The sequence below is a fragment of the Larimichthys crocea genome, chromosome I, assembly GCF_000972845.2.
Source record: "Larimichthys crocea isolate SSNF chromosome I, L_crocea_2.0, whole genome shotgun sequence".
NCBI classification, from domain to species: domain Eukaryota; kingdom Metazoa; phylum Chordata; class Actinopteri; family Sciaenidae; genus Larimichthys; species Larimichthys crocea.
In genome coordinates, this window is record NC_040011.1 from 39769965 (window position 1) to 39793962 (window position 23998).

Genomic DNA, 23998 nt, shown 5'->3' on the forward strand with positions numbered 1-23998 from the left:
AGAGAATGTGACACAGGCTGCAGCTAGAGATTGTCTTTCACTGCCATCCTCTGGCCAAACTGAGGAACGACACCATCACCATGGCTTTTATATGGCAAAGCACAAAATCAACAAGATAGCACTCTCTTGTGGTGCTTTCAAGACATGGCATATTTGCTGCTTCTTTTTTTTTTTGTGGCTTTGCGGGCACTGAGGTGCAAAACACAACAACATTTGACACAGCAAATCAGAAAGCACACATAAAAACTGACAAAACATTGGAAATAAAATCACCACCTCCCTAGTGTTGTGGCTCCAGTGGAATGGAGTGTAAACATGGAAACTGTAAATTATTTCATGAGAGACATATGGCCATAAATACTCATGAAACAACAATGTTAACACAAAAAGTGAATTAATTCAGGACGGAAATACCTTGGATTGTGTGTTTCTTTGGTGTAAAAGAACTTGTGTCTTCCTGAAATCCAAGAGTTTTTTCTTGTTTTCTCGTTTTTGTTTTTTTGCTCTGGTTCTGATTACTTTTGTTGTTGTACTTTGCACCTCAAGGCCACTCTGTTCCTCTCACATTTGAATGGACAAAAGCACAAATAAATACTCAGCAAACAAAATAACATTCTTTATGCTTGAGTCATATCTTCCAGAGATACTAAAAATACATTTAGAAAAACATATATTACAAGCACAATGCACTGTAATAACCATAGAATATATTAGAAAAACAAAAGGCACATGCTTTAAAGTCACTACATCTCTGAAACAGTATTGACATCATTTATCCTACAATAAGTGCCACGTGGCTGGAACGTCGGAGTCAGTTTGCCGGTCAAGAAACACACGTGACCAGGCAAAGGAAATGTCAGTGAAGAACATAAAGTGCCACTGGAAGACATGATTTAAGTCCATGTGTTCACCATGTGTTTATCACCAGATTTATCTTAATCTGTGTCGACCACACTCACAGCTTTATCAGTGTTTACACCAACAAACTCTACCTGGGCAGCATCACACTGACATCTTTTTCTGTTGCATCTGCATAGACATCTGTTTCTTCAGTGGGGCTGTTTTGCTCATCCTGAATATCAGAATCTGTGTTTTGAGAGTCTGTGTGTCTTGTGTTAACAAGTGTGTGACTGGGCATGCTGTGTGAACTGTCAAAGTCATTCCCGTCTGTTTGATTGTGGTAGGTTTGCAAAGTGTCGGTGGAGCTGCTGGAGTCTGAGATCTGCTCTTTAGCTGTATCAAAGGACTCAGTCAGAATACTGTCACTGAACGACTGACTGGCGATGGTCTGTGTCTCAAAGGCGTCCACAAAAAGGCTTTCTGTATCAGGAAGATTAATGTTGTGATCGTCTTTCCCATTAGTGTCTGTATCCTCTGTGTCTCCATGCATTATACAAGTTCTTGGAAAAGAGTTGTCTTCACATTTTCCATTTTCAGGCATAAAAGTGAAAACACCGTTTCTCTGAACTGATCCTTCTGTATGTTCCACATCAGCATCAGAGTGTTTTTCCTTTTTGTGGCCAGGCTCTGTGTCTGCATCGTCCATGTTCTTCTCTCCAACAACAGCGCCTCCTTCTCCAGCCAGAACTCTCTTCAGACTCTGGGCTCTGTCTCTGTAAACTTGGCACAGCTCGGCATCGGGCATGTGGTTGCCGTGGATCTCTGCCAGCTTCATGTACACCACATACAGAGCCTCGGGGTTAGCTTGGTCTTCTAGGGCCGCTGCCAGAGCCAACTGGAAGTAGCCCACTGCATCAAAAGCATCCTGGAGGGGGTGAATTGAGCAGAGGTCAGAACAGGTCTCATCTAAATTAAACACATCTTATCTTCACAGGTGATATTTTGATCTCCACGTTGACACCAAATAAAGGTCAAGACAATGTTACTGTTGCTGCGCCGTAATCTCGAGCTTCTTTTTAATAGGACACCTTAAAAATAGGACAAAAATGAAATTTGGCAAAGTTTTTCTTGTAGTCAGGGGAAATCTAGGTCAGAACCTTATGTGTCATTATTGTGGTGGTAATAATGCCCTGATTTCAAGTTATTTTGAGGAATAAGGAAAATTTCTGACAGGAAAATTGATGACTTTGTCAGAAAGGAAAAGAACCTTTGAAAGGAGAAATGTCTCTGTGAGAATTTATTCCTTCATAGTTTTTCTATTTTGATTAAATACATAATATGATTTTAGACATAGAAAACAAAGTCTTTATTTATTTATTTTAGGTGTATTAAGTGTAATGCTAAATTTACACGATCATATATATGTTTTACTTTACAGTGAACCTTAATCAGTGTCAGAAATCTTGTTGTTGTTTTTCATTTCTGTTCTGAGAACAGAACATTAATAAAATGTCAGGAAATGAGGCTAAAGAGACTAGACATTGGCTCATTGTCGGTGCTTTAAACCCACGAGACCACATTGCAAAACATTAATATCAAAGTCAAATTATTTAAATCTGTGTTTTGAACCCAGATAGAGAGGAAAAATTTCAGTAACTGGAACATACAGTATATATTCTGTTTGCTCATGACATGCACACAAACACAGAAATACATTCATCTACCTTGAGTTTGTGTAGAGTGAGATTGCCCAGTCTACAGTAGAGCTTGGTGTAGTAGCGAGCCTCCATAGGGTGCTCTATGACGGGTGAACAGAGGGACAGGGACTTGAGGTAGTAGTTTTCTGCCATCTCGTACTGCTCCAGGCTGTAGTAAATTGTGGCCAGCCTGTGGTAGGCTGTCCTCTCATTCACATGGACACCTGAGAGGAGGAAAAAAACAAACAACAATGATCAGTGCTGACAAATTGGCTCAGAGTCAGCTGCAGCTGCCTTTATGGCATCACTAAAAGTTAACTAACAGTCGCAAGGCTTTGAGGTGATTCTACTATAGGCCACGTTTGCACCTGTTTCGTCAGCGATCTGAACAGCCAGTGTTGCGTACTGCAGAGCCTCCTCCTGCTCTCCGTGGTTCATTAACAGGTCTGTCAGTTTACTCAACAAACGAAACTCTGAATGGATGTCTTTGATGCTCCGTGCAAATGGCAGACTGCCATCCTGAAACCAAATATAAAAGTTTTGATTGAATGAAATCGGTGGTGCCAAGAATAAAATACACATTTAACGCCATCAAGATAAAACTTACTACAGCTTATCATAAAAATACTGCATGGCGACATGACATTGTAGCTTTGAGACTGCCAAAATACATCACATGCATTTTATTTCTCTTACCCTGTAGAAGGGCAGTGAAGCCATCTGGTTCCTGTGACCTTTAAAGTAGACATCTCCTGCCTCCTCGTAGATACTCATGGCAAAGTGAGGATCGTTCATCCTCAGAGCTGTCTTTACCGCTGCCTATCAATCAAAATGAACTCAATAAATGCATATATAACATTAGAATGTGAAAATTAGCAATTTGTGTTACACTTTTAAAACAAATTAATCGATAAAAAAGAATTAAGCATGAGACTGAAGCACTGGCAGCGTGGTGAGGACATGATAGAGACACCGTCTTTACTGCTCAGGAATGAGGAGTACCTCTATTCAATGAACACCAGTTTTGTGGAGTCTGTAAAATGTTCACCTCCATGTAACTACTGTCATATATTCATATTGACACACGGATGTCTTTAGCTTGTATATATTTTTAGATTTTTAGATTTGAATATTTTATTTTATATTTTTTACATCTTTTACTTATATTTTAGATATCATGTTTATGCTGTTTGGACAGGAAACGAGGATAAGAGGGAAACGAAATTTCAATACTCTGTATGTCCTGTACATACAGTATAGCAACATTGACAATCAAGTTGACTTGAACTTGAACTTGATATTCCTTCTCACCTGCAGGTACATGTCAGCTAACTCGTCCTCATGGATGAGGAAATAGATGCGTCCCACCTGTAGCCAGGTTTCTGACTCTTCCTCCCTCTTGCCCAAATCAATAGAAATCCTCAGGCTCTGCTTGGTGTAGTCCAGAGATTTACGAGACGATCTGCAAGCCGCAATTCAGATTTGAGATTGTTTTGGTCTAAAAGATGGATAGTGAATAAGAGTGAGTGTGACGGAGAGGCACAAACTCACCTTTCAGTGTTGAGTGAGAGGTAGAGGCTGCTGAGGATCTCCAGATATTCTCCTTCCAGCCTCTTGTCCTTCAGCTCTCTGGATACCGACACACAGTGCTCATAGTAGACGATACTCTGGCCATACAGCAGCATGTCAGCATACAGCCGACTCAGCACCTTGGCCACCACCATCTGACCTATGACAAAATCCAGTAAATGTGTCACCTGTTGCTTGGAATCAAATATTTAAAGATAAAAGCTTTGTCCATGTTACAATGTGATTTGCTAGTCTTCCGTTTGTTTCACTACAGAGGAGATTGAGGGAGAGAATCGAAGTACAGGGCAGTTCAAGCAACTACTTTGCACCTAAAAATCCCCAGACAACTGCTGGTCAGAGACCTCCGATCATCTGTTATCACAAGATTACAGTATAGAGTATATAAATAAAGAGTATATAAAGTATAGTTTGTACTGTAAAATGTCACACTCAGCACATATCAAATATCTTGCCACAATATTTAGCAGATATTTCTCTCTGTTCATGGTTCTGAATATCAATATCAGGTAAGAAGTCTAAATCTATACAGAGATAGGATATTGTATTATTTTAGTTCTCAGGTTGCCATAACTGATTTTATATTTCTTTGTGTGCACACATACTGTTCCTGTATCATCAGCAGCCAGTTAGTTTAGCTTCACACAATGACTGGAGAGCTAACCTAAGCTAAGATAACTGGCAGACTACGTGTTACTGGTGATAGACATGACTGTCAGAGCTTCACCGGGAAATGAAAGTTAAACTTCATTTCCGCCTGGCATCGTTTACTTGTGTACTCCTTGTTTTGTTTCAGCTATGACTCAACAGTGTGTGGGCGTCATTATCTCTTGTGGGTGTTAACACTCATGTCCTTGTTTATAGTTGCAAAGGTTCAGTTCACAGTTCACCGAAAACACAACTTGTTCAGTGAACGCCGCTCTTTTAGCGCAAGGGCAAGAAAGTAAATTTCCGAAAAAATTTAAACTATTCCTTTAATGTGCCAGCATGTACTGTTAGAATAAAATGTTTTATATTCGTATTGTGTGACCTGTAGGTTATGTTGCCAACTCATCACCCTGGTTTCTATAGATCCATAGAGCAGAAGGCCACCTCTATCAGTTGATTGAAACAGGATCTGTAGAACAGAGGGCTACTCTGATTATCAGCCGGTTGAAAACAGAGGGACAAGATACCATCAGGGTCAAAAAGTCAAACCCCCTAAAAGTTCAGTATGCAGTTAGTCATGTGAGGCATACTGCAAGATAGATGTCTCAGATCGCTGACTAGGTACAACTGAACATCGAAGGGGGAGTTTAGGTTTTCCAATTGGAGCAGCTGAGTGCCAAGAGGCTGGGACCAGCCTGTGCACCAACAAGGGAGAGCCAAGTTTAAACCAGGGTCGCTCCTCAACAGTTTTTGGAGCAATGAGATAGGCACACATATTATATAACTTTGTGTGAATTCTAAGTTAGGCACTCTCTTTTTGGAAGTTGGTTGCAGCGAACTGCTTGCAGACTGCGATTTGCTAAACAAAAGAGGTCCATGTACATGTAAATTTTGGTGTCCTGATGCTAAATAAATACTTGTACTAAGGAACAATCCGGCTATAGAATTCCTCTATTCAAATCAACGAACGCGCTGACAGTACTCACTGTGTAAGTTTCTGGCATGCAGTGCAATAAGTAGCCCCATTTCATAAGAGGCCCTGATGTCGTGAGTCCTCCCTCTGTCTTTGTAGCTGCGTCCCAGCCAAAGGTACGTCTGAACATGTTCCTCGTCAGTGGGGCTTTCCGAGAGATCCAGAAAAAGACGCAGGGATCTGGTAATACAATCATCATCGCATTAAATAACTCTTTGTGAACTGCTGAGTTAGCGCTTTCTAACGGGAAAACCTTCAACAATAAGAAAGATATCTGACCTGACCAGGAAGCGTTCTGCAACACAGGATGCGCCCACATCCAGTGCCAGGCAGCCCAGGTTGGCAAGTGCCAGGGCCTGGTTTCTTTGATTTCCACTTTCCCTGGAGATCACCAAGGCAGAGTGGAGATGCCAGCCTGCCTCTGGGATGCGACCCTGCCGCCTTAGACACAAAGCCAATAGGTTGTGGATCACGCCTCGCTGCGTGGGACTGTCTGTGCCCTGGAGAGAGGTGCACACAGATTACACATGATGTTCACATAGAGGGACAGTGAGGACTTCGCAAGATGATGTGCTTGCTGTACCTGGAGTGATGTGAGAAGTGGTTGTAGGACTCTCTGGGCCCTCTCAGCCTGGCCTGTCAGCACCAGAAGCCACCCGAGCAGCACAGAGGCCTCAAAGCCCTCTTCCTCATTGATGTGTCCTCCTGTCTCTACTGCTCGTTGAGCACAGTCCACTGCCTTATCTAGAGCATCATACTGCTGGTAGACAGAGGCCAAACCCTGGCAAAGATCCCTCTGGGTCTTCATGTCTTCCCCTTGCTCAGCTATAGCCAAGGCCTGCTGAAGGTAAACTACAATCTGGGCAGGGAGGAGGGAGGTTCCTTCCTTCCAGCGTGGGTTCAGGCGAACAGAGTTCCTGATAAACAACTCAATCCTCTGGAAAGCATTGTGAAGGGAGTGGTCTTGTCTTGAGTCCAGACTCAGAGAGGCCAGGGCCAAATAAGGCATGTATTTACGATTATAGAGCCAGCTCAAGAGCCAGTTGAGGTCCACAGGAACTATGGGATGCCCCTCAGCAGCAGAGAGAGACACTGAGAGGAACTGGAGTCGCTCAACAAAGGGAAGGGCATCATCGGTCTTCCTGAGGTGCAAGAAGAGGCTGGAGATGAGGTAGCAGACACGAGCCTCCAGATGTTTGTCCCCCATCACCACTGATCTCTTCAGAAGCAGCTTCAGCAGCTCAACCTCATCCGTGGAGGTGAAGGTGTGGCAGGGGAGACAGAGGAGCAGGGCACTGGCCTTCTCCAGAGTCTGGGGCAATTTATCGGTCATGCGCTGCTTCAGGTAGACGGCGGTGAGATTCGTGTAGAGAGCAACGAGGAGCGGCGTGTCAGAGAAACTGTCCACACGAACACTGAGAGCCTCCTCATAGTACACACGAGCCTGAAGAAAGGAGGAAACAATTATGTAGGAACTGATTTCAAATGGATGTAGACAGCAACAACTACTCAGCTAGATTGTGGTGTCCTGTAACAATCGCACTTGCTTTAAATAATCTCTTTAGGGAGGAATTAAGCACATTAAGAAATACACAACACACATATCAATACTCGAAATGAAATACAAACCTGGGAGAACTTTAGCTTCCTGGCACAAAGTCTTCCCAGGAGGAAACATGCTCGCCGATGTGCCCAGTGCATGCCCATTCTCTTGGCGCACTCCCTGATGCTCTCTAGGTGACCTGATAACTCGTCCTCGGTCTTACCACTGAAGGTCACCCACAGGAAGGAGTACTGCAGGTCGTACAGGGGCAGGAAGTCCTCCTGGAAAAAGATAACAAACAAAATAGTTAAAAAAAAGAAAAACAAAGTTAAAGACTAAATTAATTCAATAAACATGACTGCTTTATATTGTTGAGGTCATGTGAAGAATTACAAGCAATCCAATAAGTGAGTTAAAAAAGAACGATGGTGGTGCTAGGGAATTACTCACTGGGTGCTTCTCAGGGGGACTGCCCATCACTCCACCATCTCTCTCCAAAACAAATTGCATGTGTATGCCTTGTACTGCATGTGTGTGTATCTGGGTTAAAATGCATGTAAATAAAATAGAGTGTAAAAAGAATTTCCCCGTTCGTGGAATTAATAAAGTATATCTTCTTCTTCTAACTGTGTAGTACAGTACATTGATAATTTATTTACGGACATGGTTTTGGGTTTCACATTTTATTTTGTAACACTTCCCCCTTCTTGTTTCTGTAACTTTACTTCCTGCCGTTGTTTTGTTTTCTGACAGTTTTGATTGCCCATTCCTCCTCAGTTAAATTCGCCTGTGTCTCAATCAGAGGCAACCTCTATGGCTGTGAAGTGACGGCAAACGTGGAAGTGCCAAAAACTGCAGTTCCTCAAATGACCACTTGAGGCCTGAAATAAACATGTGTACAACAACAAGTTGTTTTCCAGAAACTTGTGCTTGCTATCTGGATTTTTATTTTCTGCCTGCTCCCAGTCTGTTTGGTTTGCGAGTTTGGAGTTTGAGTTCTCTATTAAAGCTCAGCCTTTAAGTCTGCATCTCCTCGTGTTCCCTGTTTCCCTGCTAGAATTGTGATATCTGCTGTAGATTCATAATGCACACAGAAATGAAGAAACAAACAAACCATACAGTATAATCTGTTGCTTTGCATCCCTGCTGAGCTCTATATTAAATGAATCACTGACTGAACTGGGAGTGTGTTGACCTGGAAGTGTTCATGGTTGAGCAGAGTCAGTGTGGGGTCACTGTGCTCTGAGTCCTCCCCTTCCCAGCTGTTCTCCTCCAAGAAGAGAGGTGGGTCTTCCTGGAACTCGTCCAGTTCTCTGAATGTGTCATCCAGCATGAATGACAGGCGCTCTCCCTCCTGTGGCAGAGGATTGTAGGAGTGATAGAAGGACAGGCGAGGATTGGAGTGAGAGACGGAGGCGCGAGGAGAGGAGTGGTACGGGGGTGTCCCTCCACTTCTCTCTGACATGACGCTCTGACGGGTGCTCGAAGTAATATTATGATCTGGGAAGGAGACAGATACGGTAGTAACTTTTGAAACTTTTAAAGCAGTGTGAATGTACTAAGCTTATAAACAGCTGTTTTCCTCAGGTTATAAATCATTACCATGTTTTGGCCGATTCCTGATGTACATGAAGTCACTCTCATCCAGTCTATCTGGAAACACACAAGGTAAATCAATTTAAGCGTCAGTTTTCCAGTTGGGTATTGAGGTGGAAACATTTTGTCCCAAAATGAATCACTGACAGTAACACTATTTAGGAAACAAACATGAGCTGCACATCAAAACATGACCTATGGCACAACTCCTTCCTGTCTTCCCCCTGACTTGATAAAAAGTAGAAAAGACTGATCAGACCAGTGGTTTCTTTACCTAGCCTGTACACGGAGCTGATGTCAGATGAGAAGAGTCTTTCCAGCAGGCTGCTGTCACTTGGCTCAGAGCTACACGGGTTAACCTGAGCCAGACTGGCTCTCTCCTCCTCAGTCAAAAAGACCAATTGTCCGTCCCTGCGCGAGGGAAACAAAGGCAGCATTATCCCTTCTTGCTGTCCTCACCCCATCCAGACTGCATATACACCAAATAGGATTTCATAAGAGTAACACGACACTTAAACAAGAAGTAACTAATGCGGATTTGATCAAGATGAAGTGTTTCAAAGTCATCAGACCGGTAAGTTCAAACCAAAGCAGAGCTTCTTACAGGGGCATGGTGTCATGAGGCTTGACATGGGCTTTGTGTACGAATCCAGTGTGACCTGTGGATGCGTGTGTTCCAATGAACACGCCCAGGCCTCGGACCAGTAGACCCTGGATCTCCACAATGTCACCTTGAGTTAGCTGAAGCTCCTCTGGGCCCTCTGGCATGTAGTCAACCACTGCTACACAGGAACCTGTCACTGATATATTTGGTGAAAAGAACAAGGGCTGGCATGAAAATGATGATACAGTATAATATCTTTAAACTGCACTGTATTTTTTTTTATATATATGTATATTTTTTTCTGAATTGTCAGGATATGAAAACATGAAGTTTAGATGCTCTTCATAAGAACACACAGGTTGCTACTAATGTGGCTGTACGCTGTGTTCGAGTGAGATAGGAAGTGGGTTATTGTGATATCATTCTCTGTCATTGTAAACAGTAAAACAACAAATATAATATTTAGTTGAAGTTAAGTTAGACATTCCGACTCATCAAGATGTATTTCCTGATTTCTGGGAGGAACTTCTACTTCTCTATACATTTAAAATCCAGGAACAGAACTACATTAAAATGACATTTAACATATATGTTACACATCTGGTAGACTTTGAGAACCATTATCTTTTATTTGAAGTCACATTTGTGTCCAGGTTATGAATTTAAGTTCAATACTGACTCTCCTCTTAGCTCTGATTTGGTCTTCGGAAATGTCTGAGGGAAATATCTGGCTCATAAGCTGCTAATTGCTCCACCAGATAACTGTGTCTGCCTGCTGTTTGGTGCAGGTTGCGTACAGTGGGGTTTAAGAGCTAACTGACGTTAAACAGCTGCCTGCTGCAGCTGACATAGGCGCAATGAAAGCAGTGAGAGTGAACCAAAACAGTTAAGTTGTGGTCCGGACGGCTAAAGATTGATCTGAAACTATAAATCTCTGTAAAGCCAAGAGGAACTGTGAGTCTGGTGATTCTCTCATTATGGGTGATCCCTCATAATATATCATCATAATTATATTATTGTACCATATAAGTAGGAATTTTAATATGGTGAGATCAGTGGAAAAACTAGTTTTAGGTGTCTGTGGCTGAGTTAATGTGAGTATACTGTGCAGGGTGTTGCATGTGTCAACATTATGTATGTTTATACAGAATGGCTTTACCAATAGCACGTTCAAATGCCTCCTTTTCTGTTGGCGAGCATCCAGTATTGCCTGGGTACTTCCTCAGGAACCACCTGACCAAACAGGAAGCTTAGATTAACAAAATTCTCCACCACCACCTCTAGTGCTACTCTGTTTATTTAGACCAGCATACAATACTGCTGCTTTGATTGTAAACCATTGAATTTGTAGCAGAAGTGCCACATTTGAGGAACATGCAGTGACTTACTGGTAGAAAGGGTAAGGCAGCGGCTGCATGGCGTTGACTGGCACCAGGCCGTGGTTTCCTGTGGAGAGCAAGGTGCCCTCCCACATGTTGTCCTGCCCCGTGTCCCTTACCATCAGCAGGTCATTCTTTTTGAACGACAGCTGTTCTTCATCGTCTTCATTCTCGTCACTTCTTGTGAATAGTGCCTTAGCAAAGAAGGATCCTGCAGAAAGATTGGTTCATTAGCAGACAGATTCAAGCTTCCACAAACACACATGACAGCAGAAATAAGCATGTGTGAATCCAGACATGCAAAGTGTTTCAGTCAGCTTTTTTTGTGTTGATAAAAGTCACAACACTTAAGTTAAAGATCAGCAAAAGTGCTTCAGCTAGTACGCCCTCATTCAGTCACTGGCAAATGATGGATGTTTTATATTTCCCCCTATTAAGTTAATGTAATTCTCATCACTATTTGCCAGCACTGCAGTCCTATCATATATTTACGTTAAGCTTTTTGCCTAGGGGAAATGTTCAGGAGAAAGTCTGCGTGGACCAGGCCAGAGGAAATCAATATACATTCCTGGAGAGATGAAGTACAATAGTTTTGCTTTAGTGGAACACAGACTTGTTTTCAAATAAATAAAGGAATGTGAGCATATAGCCAAAATTCACTGATGTCCGGTTTTAACTTAATTCGCTTGAATATAAAAAGGGCAGTAGTGTTAGGCTCATAATCTCTTCTAATGACAAGGTGTCCATTGCTATAATCTACCCAATGTCATGTGTGGCAGTATATTCCTTAGGTTTTCATAGAGGGGTCAGTGAGATAGATGAGTAATGTGTGCAAGACACTTCATACAATAACTACTTCAAATATTCTGAGAAGAAATCATTTAACTTTTGACAATGTCAGAATGTCCTAGTTACAGTGGTCAATAACATAAAAAGCCAAATTCCTCTTCCAAGCTTCCACAAACTACAGAGTATGACGGGGTTACTGACCCTCCTGGAGTAAAAGACCAAGGTAGAGGGTGGCCAGATGTTCCTCGTTCACAGTTACATTGATCTCCAGGTCACTGAGTAGCTCTGGGTCCAGCCAGAAAGACTGATCACACAAGAAGTTCTCTAAGCAGCGAGCAACATAACCTGGAACAGAGCACATGCACATACAACAAAATCATTCATGTGTTTGTGATGCGTTACAGTCAACATCTAATATTTTCAGTGAGCTTCATTTTCTGAGAGCTTAGCACTCAAAACCAGTTTACTCCTTTGAGACTACATGGGTGTGGTGTGGTTTGTTCAGATGTGAGTGACAGCAACCTGGCAACATAACCAAACAACAGATTCAGTCATCAGATTCAAATGTTGCCAAATCCAGATTGGTGCCAAAGGTTCATCACCATTTTCCTGACCTACTTTACACCAGTGACAAGAGCAAAGACTCTCACAGACAATAACCAAATACTGGTTTGACAAATGTTGTGTTCATATAGGACCTGATTGAGAACATGTGTTTTCAGGGACTCTTAAGATATAAAACAGTCGTGGTTTCTTACCTAATGCTAGGTAAGTTGAAAACTTCCAGATTTCCTCCACAGTCTTGAATGTGAGTACAAAGCTGTCCTTCTCAGCGTGGACAGACACCAGACGTGCAGACAAGTCCTGCAGAAACAAAGTCTTATGTTTCAATAACAGAACATCCATCAACAGTGCACAGTACATATACAGCATATTGCATTATATGGATTTTAACATCATAATGCACCTAATTCCTCATTATGTTCTCAGAATAGTCTAAGTAGGCCTGAGTAGTGCAGTAATGCTCGTATAATATCTGCATTGTCAGGTCTGACTCACTTTAAAGAGCTGGATAACATCCTGGCTGTTGCTCTCGACCACTCGGAGCCGAGTACGTAGCGCCTCCTGTAAGGCCCGGTCAGGATCCTCATTGGAGCGCCTCCGCCCAGTGAACAACAACACGATTTCTAAAGCGAAAGACAAGAAGAATGCTGTGATTCAAAAGTTTGTTCTAGTTTAATAATATGAAAGTCAACACAAAAAGCTCAGAAGAAACATTGACTTATCATCCATTGTCTGCTAGAATTAACCGGTAAAGAAATAAACAGAAATATTTCTAATTGGCTGAACCCTATTCATCACACTTAAGCACAAATAAGTTGCTGTATATTTCTGGCTGTAGTCCATGATTAAAAAGGGAAAACTCACTAAAACTGAGACACAAATTAAATGTCTTTTCTCTCCAAGCAAGACAGACAAAACTTTCAGGAGTTCATTAAAGATTTTCTACATGAGCTCATATTTCAGCGAGACGCGCTGGGCGCACAGTGTTTGTCCCCAGAGGAATAACAAAGCTATTAAGGCCTCTTATTGGACTCTCAGTGTGGCCATTTAAATCCATTTGAGAGGAAGAACCTGAGGGAATGTGATGGATGGAGCTAAACTGCTGAGTGAGTAAAACACTAGCAGACAGCGTAATGCGCTTCATCAGTATGTATAAATATAATATGCATTGAAAAATGTTCCTGTGTATGAAAGATAACAAGTTAGGACTGGCTAATGGAAAAACATAGAGAAACATACTACAAGACTGGCACTGGATGGTGAAAGCATCATTAAATGTACCTGAGGAGAATTTATCTCCCAGTGAAACAGTACTTCCTCTAAGGAAGGCCTCTTTCTTCTTCCAGTAGCTGTCAGGCTCCACAACTCCTTCACCCGACTCTACTACTGGACCGTCATCCTCTTCACCTGCACCTGAAAGAACAGATAATGTCAGTTATTGTCAAGTTTAGATTGTCTAATTCAATGCCAAAAAGGAGAGAATAGACAACATTTAAGGCAGAAAACTTTGGTTAAGCCGGTGTTTCCCTGAACAACATATTGTATTATGTGTGATAAACACAGGTGTGTGGTTATGAAACAATTTTATCTAAAGGGTCATCGGACAGGCTGTTTAAAGTAAGCTGGAATTGCAATGCGTGTCTCAGACAAAATGTTAGCAGCTGACACAAGATGGCAATCGCTGTTATGCCATTTAAGGACACACATCAGTGGTAGTAGTCATGTACATGTTGTACATATGAATTTAAGCTTTGGTACCTTTTTGTTTGATGCACCCTAGCAACCCTGTCTCAAATATTCTTTAATTTACACCATCCTGTAGTCTTGGACATGTTTATTTCATTCCACTTTAACTCGTCTCTCTCTGGTCTAGTATACAGATAGATGTGGCAATTCACGTTTTACATAATGCACAATGGAATAGAAATTTTTAAAGGAACAGAAATATAAATACAAGAAAGGATGTAAGATGGTTTGTGATGAGTATTTAAGGCTCAGTTAGGCAATGCAGAACATGTTTATAGTATATAACAGATTTAAAAGTGGCCAAAGTCAGTTCAAGTCTAATATCCTTGGGGAGTTTGTTCCAGCTCTGCGGTGCACAGTAACTAAACGCTGCTTCTCCATGTTTAGTATGCACTCTGGGAGCCTGGGAGCAGTCCCTTGACCCGATGACCTGAGAGGCCGAAAGGGTTGGTCGACTGTCAGAGATGTATTTTGGTTCTTAAGCTGTATAACTATTGTAGACTGTTCATTAAGGTTGATTCAGATAAGGTTAGCATTCATACAACAGTACATGGAATGCCAAAAACTAGACGTTTCAGCCATTTATCCAAACCTCTTACCATTTACCATTTAGCTATTACAACCATTCATCCACTTCAGCTCTCATGTTTGGCCTATCCATTACATTATATTTTAGTTTTCCTAATTAGTTGAATTACTTCTCCAAACCCTGCTGAAGTACCTCCTGGGGTAAACTACTCCTTGTTGGGAATCACTGACATAGATAGCTTTAGCTCAGGACGACATGAACAGGATCTTAATAAAACTATAAATATCAGCCAGATGGATGCATATAACAGCTGGCTGTTGCAGTAGTGGCGACGGGCTTCCCCTGATTTGTTCCATTGTGCAGAGAGGATGTCCCAAACACTTCCTCAGTTTGTGACACAGACAACAACAGAACTCAAGCAAGCCTAATGATGCTGTTTGTACTCCAAACTAATAGAGGACTCTGTAATAATATGATTTTAGATTGATAAAAAGATGCACAGTCTACCTTGAGTCATGTTGTCACTTCCTGAGAAGTGTTCATTTGTTCCCCCGAGGGTGTACGGCGGTTCCCGCCAAAGAGCATCCAGCTCAGCAGGAGAGATGTCTGTAAATAGGAGAATAAACCACATGATGGTAATGTAACTTGTACATGACAAAAATCATGCACAAGTTACATTACCTTCTGTTTGAACTACATCTTATCTTATAGAAATAGTTCATAATTCTGATACATTTTTTACACACATTCTTATGCTTTATTCACATATGCTTTCTTGCCAACAGTTAGATGAGTGGATTGATATGGCTCTCACATTTGCACAGATGCACCGATTGCAGCCGATTAGATTATCTTAGTATAAAGACTTGAAACAGGGGGAAACAGATAGCCAGGCTCTGCCCGAAAGCCTAACACAATCTCTAAAGCTCACATAGGATGTTATACTATGAAAAGTTAAGGGTAAAAACAACAGTTTGCCATTGTCCAGGATTACAGGCCAGTCTATTTCTTAGCTAGGAGCAGGTGTCAGGCAATCGAAGAAGACTACATGAAGTAACTGCCCCTGGTCAAGAAATAGTCGGATAGTTAAGCCTCTGTGAAAAGCGATTATAATTTTTTATATTGTGTTTCTTATAGCCAGGCTAGCTGTATCCATCGCCATCAATCTTCTCATCACTGCAAGAAAGCAAAATAAGCATATTTGTTGAAAATGGTCTTCTGGGTGGGGAGGGCATGGAGTAGTAATATCACTTAAGGAGATGGGTACAGCAGTTTAAGTGCCAAGTTCAAGCCACTGGTTAGTGTGAGGAGTTATCGGGTATTGAGGGGGGGATTCAATGACGTTGAACACACACACACACACACACACACACACACACACACACACACACACACACACAGGCCGGGCAGGGACAATCAGCTGCTCTGACATCAGAAAAACCTCCAGGCTGAGACAGCTGCCCTGCCCCTGACTGCTCCACTTTTTTAATCACAGAAAGGTCACATGTTTTCAGACATAGTCGCACACCGTTTAAACAACAGATACTGATTTTCATTCGAATGACACTTTTCTTCCATGCTTTGTCAGTGCGAAAACACAACAGAACAACAGTATTATCTTGGTACACAGCATTCACACAATGGGACGCACAACTTAGTGACACAATGCAACATGACATTAGGCTGAAGAGGACAAAAAGCCTATTCTTTTCCATCCTACAACACACAGCACAGTTAGCACCAACAGGACTGCTTGAGTCAACACAAGCACAGTCATGCTGCTACAGTACAGAGACACACCATGCCCTGTTTACCTTCTTGGCTAAGTGTGTTACCCATGTTGCCTATAAACCTATACGCTCCTGTCTATCTGCATTTAGCAGTCTGTTTCATGGTGGTGCAGTAGTAGCACAGAGATCAGGCTGGGACAGACCTGTGAAGGAGGAGAGGCAGACTTTGATGAACGGTCCACAGCAGGAGGAGTTGAGCAGTGGTCTGCAGCAACAAGACGCCATCTGGCCCAAGAGCCGGCAGCTCCCAGAGATCAATGCCATCCCATCAGATCCCCTCAGCCTCTTTTACAACAACAACTCACTCTCTTCCTCTCTGGTGGACAAACCCTGTTTCCCTTCCTATTTCTGTAGTCCTTTTCCTGCCCTGCTCACTCTTGCCTTTCCTCCAGTTAGTTTACGGGATGTGTCTCCTCTTCGGTCCCCCTATGAGCCTTATCTCTTATTCTCTATCTGTCTGGGTTTCTCCTTGTAATCCTTCTGTCTCTTGCTGTATCCATCGCCCTCCTCCCACCAGCGTCTCTCTCTCTCTCTGTCTGTCTCTCCCTCTCTCTCTCTCTTCAGTAGCTGCCCAGTAAGTGAGTGAATGCACAAAGCACTTTCTGCGATTGGTATGAGTATGTGTGGGGGGCAGGCCTCAGTGAGAGTTTCCCTACAGTATTTGTGGGTCCGGGTCAGTAAAAATATGCACAGAATGTGTGTCACAAAGACAATGTGTGTGTCTTTTGTCTGTGATGTATTGCTGAGCCAATGTAAGGCAATGCCACACAGGGACAGGCTGCAAGGTCACAGCGAGGGGGGGTGAGAGTTGCCCTGTGCCATGGATCAAGGATCACTTTATCCAACACAACTCTGCTCTCTGCCCTCAGATGAGTAACAGACAGACGATATGGCATGAGCACACCAGGACAACATCATCCTACGCTGTAAGGTCACCATGACGACCAAAATGCATACTGGAAGGTGAGAGAGTCCACGAAGACTTTGACTGTTCAAGGTTTCATTATAATGCAGACAAATTGTGCTGTTCCTGTGAAGGTCAGAACCAGAGACCTCATGTGACCTGAGAAGGTGACTATAATGCAGCAAATGCTCCCTTTAGAGTGTGTACAACACACACACACAGTGTAGCTAAAGGCCTCTAGTTTAATTGGCCAGTAATCCCACAGTACAAAGTGTTCACTCAGGCGGCAATGAAATGCCTGATAGCGCCAGATTTTAAAGCTGCGTTGGGTATCTGGGAGTGCCATAATAATAATATTACTAACTGTTACGGGAATTTTAAAGAAAAACCCTTAAATAAGGAGGATCGGATTCAAAGCATCAAAGTTTAAGTTGAATTTATTATTCTTGTACAAGAGGAGCGTTTCACAGTGCAACCCCCTAAAGGGGTTACAGAGAAAAAGGCTCCCAGAGGAGCGTTAACAGTTGGTTTTTATACATTTTCCTGAAGATGGGCTGTCTCAACCCCTGTAAATTGTTAACAGTCAATTTGCATATAATGCCTTTAAACAGCTTATCACCTAAAGAGTAGCCAGGATGTCCCCAATCTTGATGTCATCTCCCTGACTCATTCTGTTCTCAAATTCCTCTATTTATACGTTAACCTGGACTTTACCTTACCCTGCCAGTCTGAGTAAAACATCAATAAAGGGAAGTGCCCTAAGGACATGTAATAAATAGGAACAAACATTGTATAAGTTAAAACATCCAACTAACTGTGTAACCCTAATTTTTATAACACTAACAGTGCACATTAATGTATAACAAACTGCACACAATCATCATTCAGTTCTAACAGTATTGTTGAGAATGAACTCACTGATGAGCATCTTCAAGTATGTTACTAGGAATAAGATTATGTGGGGTAAAATCACGACATACTAGACTAAATAATTCAAATTCGACTGTAACATACTGTACTCAATGTATTGATATAATAATGTTATCAATTAGAAGAGGCTAATACCATATATTAGCCTACCTATTACTTCACTTAACAGTATCAGAATATTATTGGGCTTGAATATTCAAGGCAAATTTTCTTGAAATTGCAAAATGTTATATAGTTTACAAATTACTGATGGTAACTGAAGTTTATGACTAAAACTGCATTTTTCTTGCTGTCCTACACTGACTTGCACATTTACTTTCAAGGTTTATTAATTTCTATATGTAAGGAAATGGAATTGCACGCATAAGCTACTTTAGAAATGAAATGCTGTAGATAACTCAATTTGAAAGTAGAGCAGACATTATTTTTTCTATTTTTATGATGATGTCAGACTCCAGTCTCCCCACAGATTTCTGCACAGGAGCTGTGTGCTCAGCTAAATGTAACTGGAAAACTTTTAAAGGGGTACTCCTAATAAAAAACAAGTATAAAAATATAACTGTAGCCTCTAGTATGAGTCACAGCATAATGCAACTTTGTAATCTCTGCTCTCATTCTCAAACTGGCATAGCAGAAATTGTTTACTTTTGGTAGTAATTTGATTTTTTTTTCACTCTATGTGGGGAAAAAAAGTCTCTGTAAGATAAATTTCTTTAGAAAATGATTTCCTGGTCTATTTATACTTTGAACACGTGTCTTATTACACACAACAAATCAACAGATGTGGTGACAGAAACTATTTAGTGCTGCATTACGGATAGACAGGCACTCCCTGTGTGATGCTGATGACAGCCAGCTAACAATGCGTGTAATCACTGAGCACAGAAAAAATAAAGTTTCTTCCTCCTTTATGCCCCGATCATTCCCCTGCTTGAACATGCTGCATACAAAGAGGCTAATATCCTTGTCTGAGACCAGTCTCTCCGTCCTGTTTATGTGGCAGCTGGTTGAATCTGTGCGCGTGTGTCTCGTGAGCCAGAGCACTGCAAACAGGCTGAAGGTGTGTGACGACACATCCTGACACTCTTTAGACTACTCTGCTTGTTTCTCGAAGATTCTGTCTAATCTAATAAACACAGAGTGTTCAAGGCCGATATGTGCAGTCACATGCTTGGCCTTTGTTAGTACCAAAAGCTGAACAAGGGACAGAGTGTTGTCTTCAGTGACATCCACTTTAAAACACACAGAGATGGTCAATAAACATCTGATCTGAATTCTGGTGATGCTGTATACAATAAAGCAGAACATTTGTTGATCTTGTTATTGTCCTGCGGCAGCTGTAAAATGTTTCCTCTGAATGACCGCACACTGTGGACAGCATTAAAATCTCATATAAAACAATACATATGATTAAAGACATATTAAGCCACAAACAGTGTATGCATTGCTCGTAATGACCAACGATCACATACCATGAATGAACTTATGGTCTGAGACCACAGCGAAAGCCTGGATTGTGATTGTGACACTCGGCAGTCCATGACAATAGCATTCAGCCTAATAAGAAACATATGGTGTCAGCAGTGTCTGGCTGTGTTCAAATGCGTGACAAGCAGGGGTTGTTTGGGTGTTTGTAACTGTGTATATAGTTTATGTGTGTGTGTGTGTGTGTGTGTACAATCTGGGTTTGTAGATTTTGGAAAATGTGGTACTGGAGTTAGCGGACAGTAATATGAGACAGGGGGCTAAGGTCTCTAAGTTTAGACTAACCCCCTGTTAGCTCACTCACATGCCTGTGTGTCTAGGACAGAGCTCCCTGCAGGGAGATTCCCACACTGTTGCATAGCGGCATTTGTAAAAACACAGAAAGACACATATAAAAAAGTATAATTGCAAATTCACCAGGCTTTGTAGATAGGTAAGTTTTATTTCCATAATCTGACATAATATAAAAAAAACTTAAGAAAACATAAGAAAGGTTGAGATCGTCATGCATGAGTTCATTTTTCTGCCCTTCAAGAGAATTTTACATACATTGTCAAACCACTAGTAAACAGAATAAGGAACCACAATCACTGGATGACAGTTACTGCCCATTTGAAGCTCTGCTGCGGAGTGACAGCAACTTTACGGCAAGTACAAAGTACAGCAGCGTAAAGCCTGCTCAACAGAAGAAAGTTTATGACACAGTAAAACTGAGAGTTAGTCATATTAAAGCAGAAAAAACAACAACTCTTACCTCTGTGTTGCTGCCAGCTCTCCCCTCTCAATTCATTCCTCATGTGCGTGGCAGAATGTGTGTATCTATGTATCTGTGTGTGCGTGTGTGTGTGTGTGCGGTTTCACCATTTAACTGGTGAATTGCATCTCATGACAGCTGCCGAATCTGCTGTCATTCTCCGCTGTCAGCCCGAAAGCACAGGAGAGGAAAAAACAAAACAAGAAAGTACGAGTGTGTATGTCAGTGAGAGAGAGAGAGTGTGTGTGTGTGTGTGTGTGAGTGTATGAGTGAGTAAGCGCTGCAGAGGCTATCCCAGACGGCATGTCACTGACTGAGGAAGTTTTCTTTTTCTTTTTTTTTGCTCTTAACTCCTCCCATCATTTCTTTGGGACAAGGGCACAACCTACCTCTCTCTCTCTCTCTCTCTCTCTCTCTCTTCCACACACACCCTTCTCACACGTTCTCTCTACCAAAATATGGAAAAAGAAAATTGAACCACAGAAAAAGAGGTCAGGTACTAAGAACTGCATTTCCACCAGTCTCATCAGCTATTAAACTCTGACAATTAGGTGACACCTCTTCCTATTTAACACAGCAAAAGTACAATGAGTGTATCTATTTCCTCATTCTTACAACACCAGTTGCACCAGTTTGGTGGGATTAAAGGGATGAACAATCAACGGGTTTGTAAAATGTCCATACCTTATTGATCACTCATCTTCATTCCAGAGCCTTCTCAGCGTGGCCCTGCCCATCATTATCACACACACACTGCCAACATTCCACTAAGCGTACTGTAACGTGTAATGAAATATGAAATATTTTCCCCTCATGTGTTACATAACAATGCAAAATGACCTCTCTTTATCATTCACGCCTTTTTACTTTCTGGGTCATGTCCATCTCTATCTGTGTGAGGGGAGATAACAATGGCAACTGGCAAGTAAGTGTTGCATTGGTGTCTTGTGTTTTCTTTCTTTCTTTCTTTCTTTCTTTCTTTCTTTCTTTCTTTTTGTTTGTTTTTTTGCCTGTTTAGTTAAATATAAACTCTGGAACTGATTGTGTATCCCCAGCCCCCAGTGCACCATGAAAGTCACCCTGAACACAGACTATCAGCCCTGTGCTGCACATGTGATCATGCAATTGGCTATGCAAGGCTGCAGGACACAGACCATTTATTCTGCTCTGTTTGCAAAAGTGTGTGTGTGCGTGTGTGTGTGTGTGTGTGTGTGTGCGAGGCAGGAGAAAGAGAGAGGGAATGTGGGTGTATAGAATAGCAACAAATTAAAAAATAGGCAGGAATGGGTGGAGATGGCAGCGTAGCGTTACATAGATTGAGTGTGTGTGTGTGTGTACTTTCACCCTGTCCATGTAGCTGGACAAAGAGCAGGGATTGTGAGGGAGAATGCAGCATATTGCTGATCAGTGTTACTGATAGTGGACACATGGCCTGACTGAGCGTGACCGATAAACAAGACATTACCTCCAGTAGTAAATCACCGAGTGGATGATTAAGCCATTCAATGTGACAATACATTAAGACTGCAATCATGTTTCAGTCACGTGTTTAGCAGCTCACGAAACTCAGAATTTGTCCTCGGTGTTGATGTTTTTGGTGTTCCTGAGGAAACTCTGTGATGCCAGCAGTGTGCAGGTTTATTTCAGCAATAACAGACATCAGGGGATGTTTGCTTTTACTGTTGATTTTAAATGGCAGTGGCGCTTTCGCAAGGCAGTGACAACAGTGCGTCGACCTGGCGGCCTCGTGCCCTGCTGCCTTCAGTGTGCAGGAAGGCCAGCTTCCTGTTTTTCTGCCCCATCAGTTTGGAGGGCAAAAAGCAAAAAAAACCGCAGGATTGACACAGGAGCACGATCAGCACCAGCACACGTCCAGGGCATCAGGGCACCCACCCACACAGTGTCTGACCCACACACACCCTGATGGATCAGAGTAGACCAGATCGATTCATTTAAGTTAACGTTAAACAATAAGAAATGGTACAGACAGTGTTAGATTATGATTTAAGTTTGCTGGACTTAAATCATAATCTTAAATAAATATTATTATCTTTATTCAAATTTAGGACGCTGAGGTTATATAGTCCAAACTTTTGCCTCTCTTTGCCACCAGTGTACTCTATAAAAGGTGATTTTTCTTCTGAATTTTATCATTTGTAATTCATATTTCTTTTAGTGATAGCCACACTATAGTTTCACAAAGCCCCCCGTACCCTGTTCCCCTGAAACTGTGTGAGGGAGTAAAGAAGATTAAAAGACAAAGAGAGAACATCTTGTACAACCACTGAGCTCCAGAACCGAAGAGGTAAGGCTGAGTGTGTGTGTGTGTGTGTGTGTGTGTGTGTGTGTGAGAGAGAGAGAGAGAGAGAGAGGCGCCTCTCACATCCCGCCATTGTCCAGCTTCCTCCAGGCTTAAGAACCAGGGCTTCCTCAGGACACGGGACAAGTCAGTCGGTTACTTTAATAAAAACAGCACACGCATACACAGATTAACCATAACACACTAAAATATTGTCATGTGTGCCAAGTCAGACCCCTGACCCTCTAAAACAATGATTTACTGAAATGCAATTAAGGCCTGAATTGTATAAAATGATCCATATGTATATACATATTTATACATAATATCAGTGTGGATATAATGTATGTATGTGGTAAGTCTGCTTGTGAAACAGCGGATGGGTGTTTCACCATTAGATGGAGATCTTTCCTATTGAATGCAAACACAACACAGAGTGAGCTCTATTAATCACACACACACACACACACACACACACACACACACACACACACACACACACACACACAGTGTTGCGTGTGATGTCTGTCCTAACTTCACAGGCCAGGTCTGGATAATTTCTGTGATTCTCCATCCACACACACACACACACACACCCAGCGGAATATCTGCGTCAACAGTTTCACAATTAACATCTCCTCCTTAGCTCCCCCGTAAATAATCCAATTAACTAATTTGCTTACGTCAACTTTCCAGAAGAGGGCGGTGTCATGACAGTTTTAGCAACAAGCCCAGCCTTAGTGCAGCAGAAAAAAAAAAAAGAAACACACCAACAACAAGTCGCTCATCGATGCTGACTCTCCAGAGTCTTTAGATCTCTTCGATTAGTTTCATCTGTTCTTTGTAGTGAAGCTCACTGATCTTTATTGTTCTGCTCAGAGAATCTCCATCTCAGCTTCAGCTCGTGTGAACAATGAATTCAGACTGACACTAATGACTTGTGAACTTCACACTTCTTGCAGTATGATGTAGGCTACTGTGTCCCCAGAGCGTCCACAGTAGCCCAGAGTGACGTCGTTTAACCCAGGATAAAATAAGAGAGAGTCAAGTCACCCACAGACAGGCAGAGCAAGACCGGAAGTAAAGCAACTTGTCTTTCACAATAAAGTTATTTCAAGTTGCTGCTTATTGTCATTTTTTAACAAGTTAGGATGCACTAACTTTGTTAGGATGCATTTGTGTTAAGATGTGACTGACAGTTGTTTTATGTCCTGTGTATATGTTTGTATTCCTGTATCCGATATTTGACATAACTGGTTTAAATGTTGGCAGATATATTGGTGTTGTTCTGAAAGGATCAAGGTCAGAGGAGGAACAAAGATGCTTATTAGACTGAACTGA

General features: G+C 41.9%; 1 protein-coding gene across 4 annotated transcripts; it reads right to left on the reverse strand.

The window, feature by feature from the left end:
* Nucleotides 1–600: 600 nt before the first annotated feature.
* sh3tc2 (SH3 domain and tetratricopeptide repeats 2) lies at nucleotides 601–20746 on the reverse strand. 4 transcript variants are annotated; one of them, XM_019268498.2, is made up of 23 exons: nucleotides 20359–20746; nucleotides 16310–16428; nucleotides 15003–15101; nucleotides 13502–13633; nucleotides 12716–12843; nucleotides 12415–12520; nucleotides 11858–12001; nucleotides 10877–11078; nucleotides 10648–10721; nucleotides 9489–9684; nucleotides 9159–9295; nucleotides 8891–8941; nucleotides 8484–8788; nucleotides 7375–7569; nucleotides 6329–7189; nucleotides 6025–6245; nucleotides 5759–5925; nucleotides 4089–4266; nucleotides 3849–3999; nucleotides 3234–3356; nucleotides 2906–3056; nucleotides 2565–2761; nucleotides 601–1765 (listed from the first exon to the last, which is right to left on the reverse strand). In XM_019268498.2, the coding sequence occupies exons 2-23, from the start codon at nucleotides 16332–16334 to the stop codon at nucleotides 989–991; spliced, it is 4620 nt and encodes a 1539-aa protein (XP_019124043.2). In that variant the 5' UTR covers nucleotides 16335–16428; nucleotides 20359–20746; the 3' UTR covers nucleotides 601–988. The 4 variants fall into 4 exon arrangements, with proteins under 4 accessions (XP_019124043.2, XP_010735840.3, XP_019124041.2 ...); XM_010737538.3 differs by lacking the exon at nucleotides 16310–16428 and having other exon boundaries at nucleotides 20359–20745; XM_019268496.2 differs by lacking the exons at nucleotides 16310–16428; nucleotides 20359–20746 and adding an exon at nucleotides 16429–17552.
* Between the last annotated feature and the right edge of the window lie 3252 nt (nucleotides 20747–23998).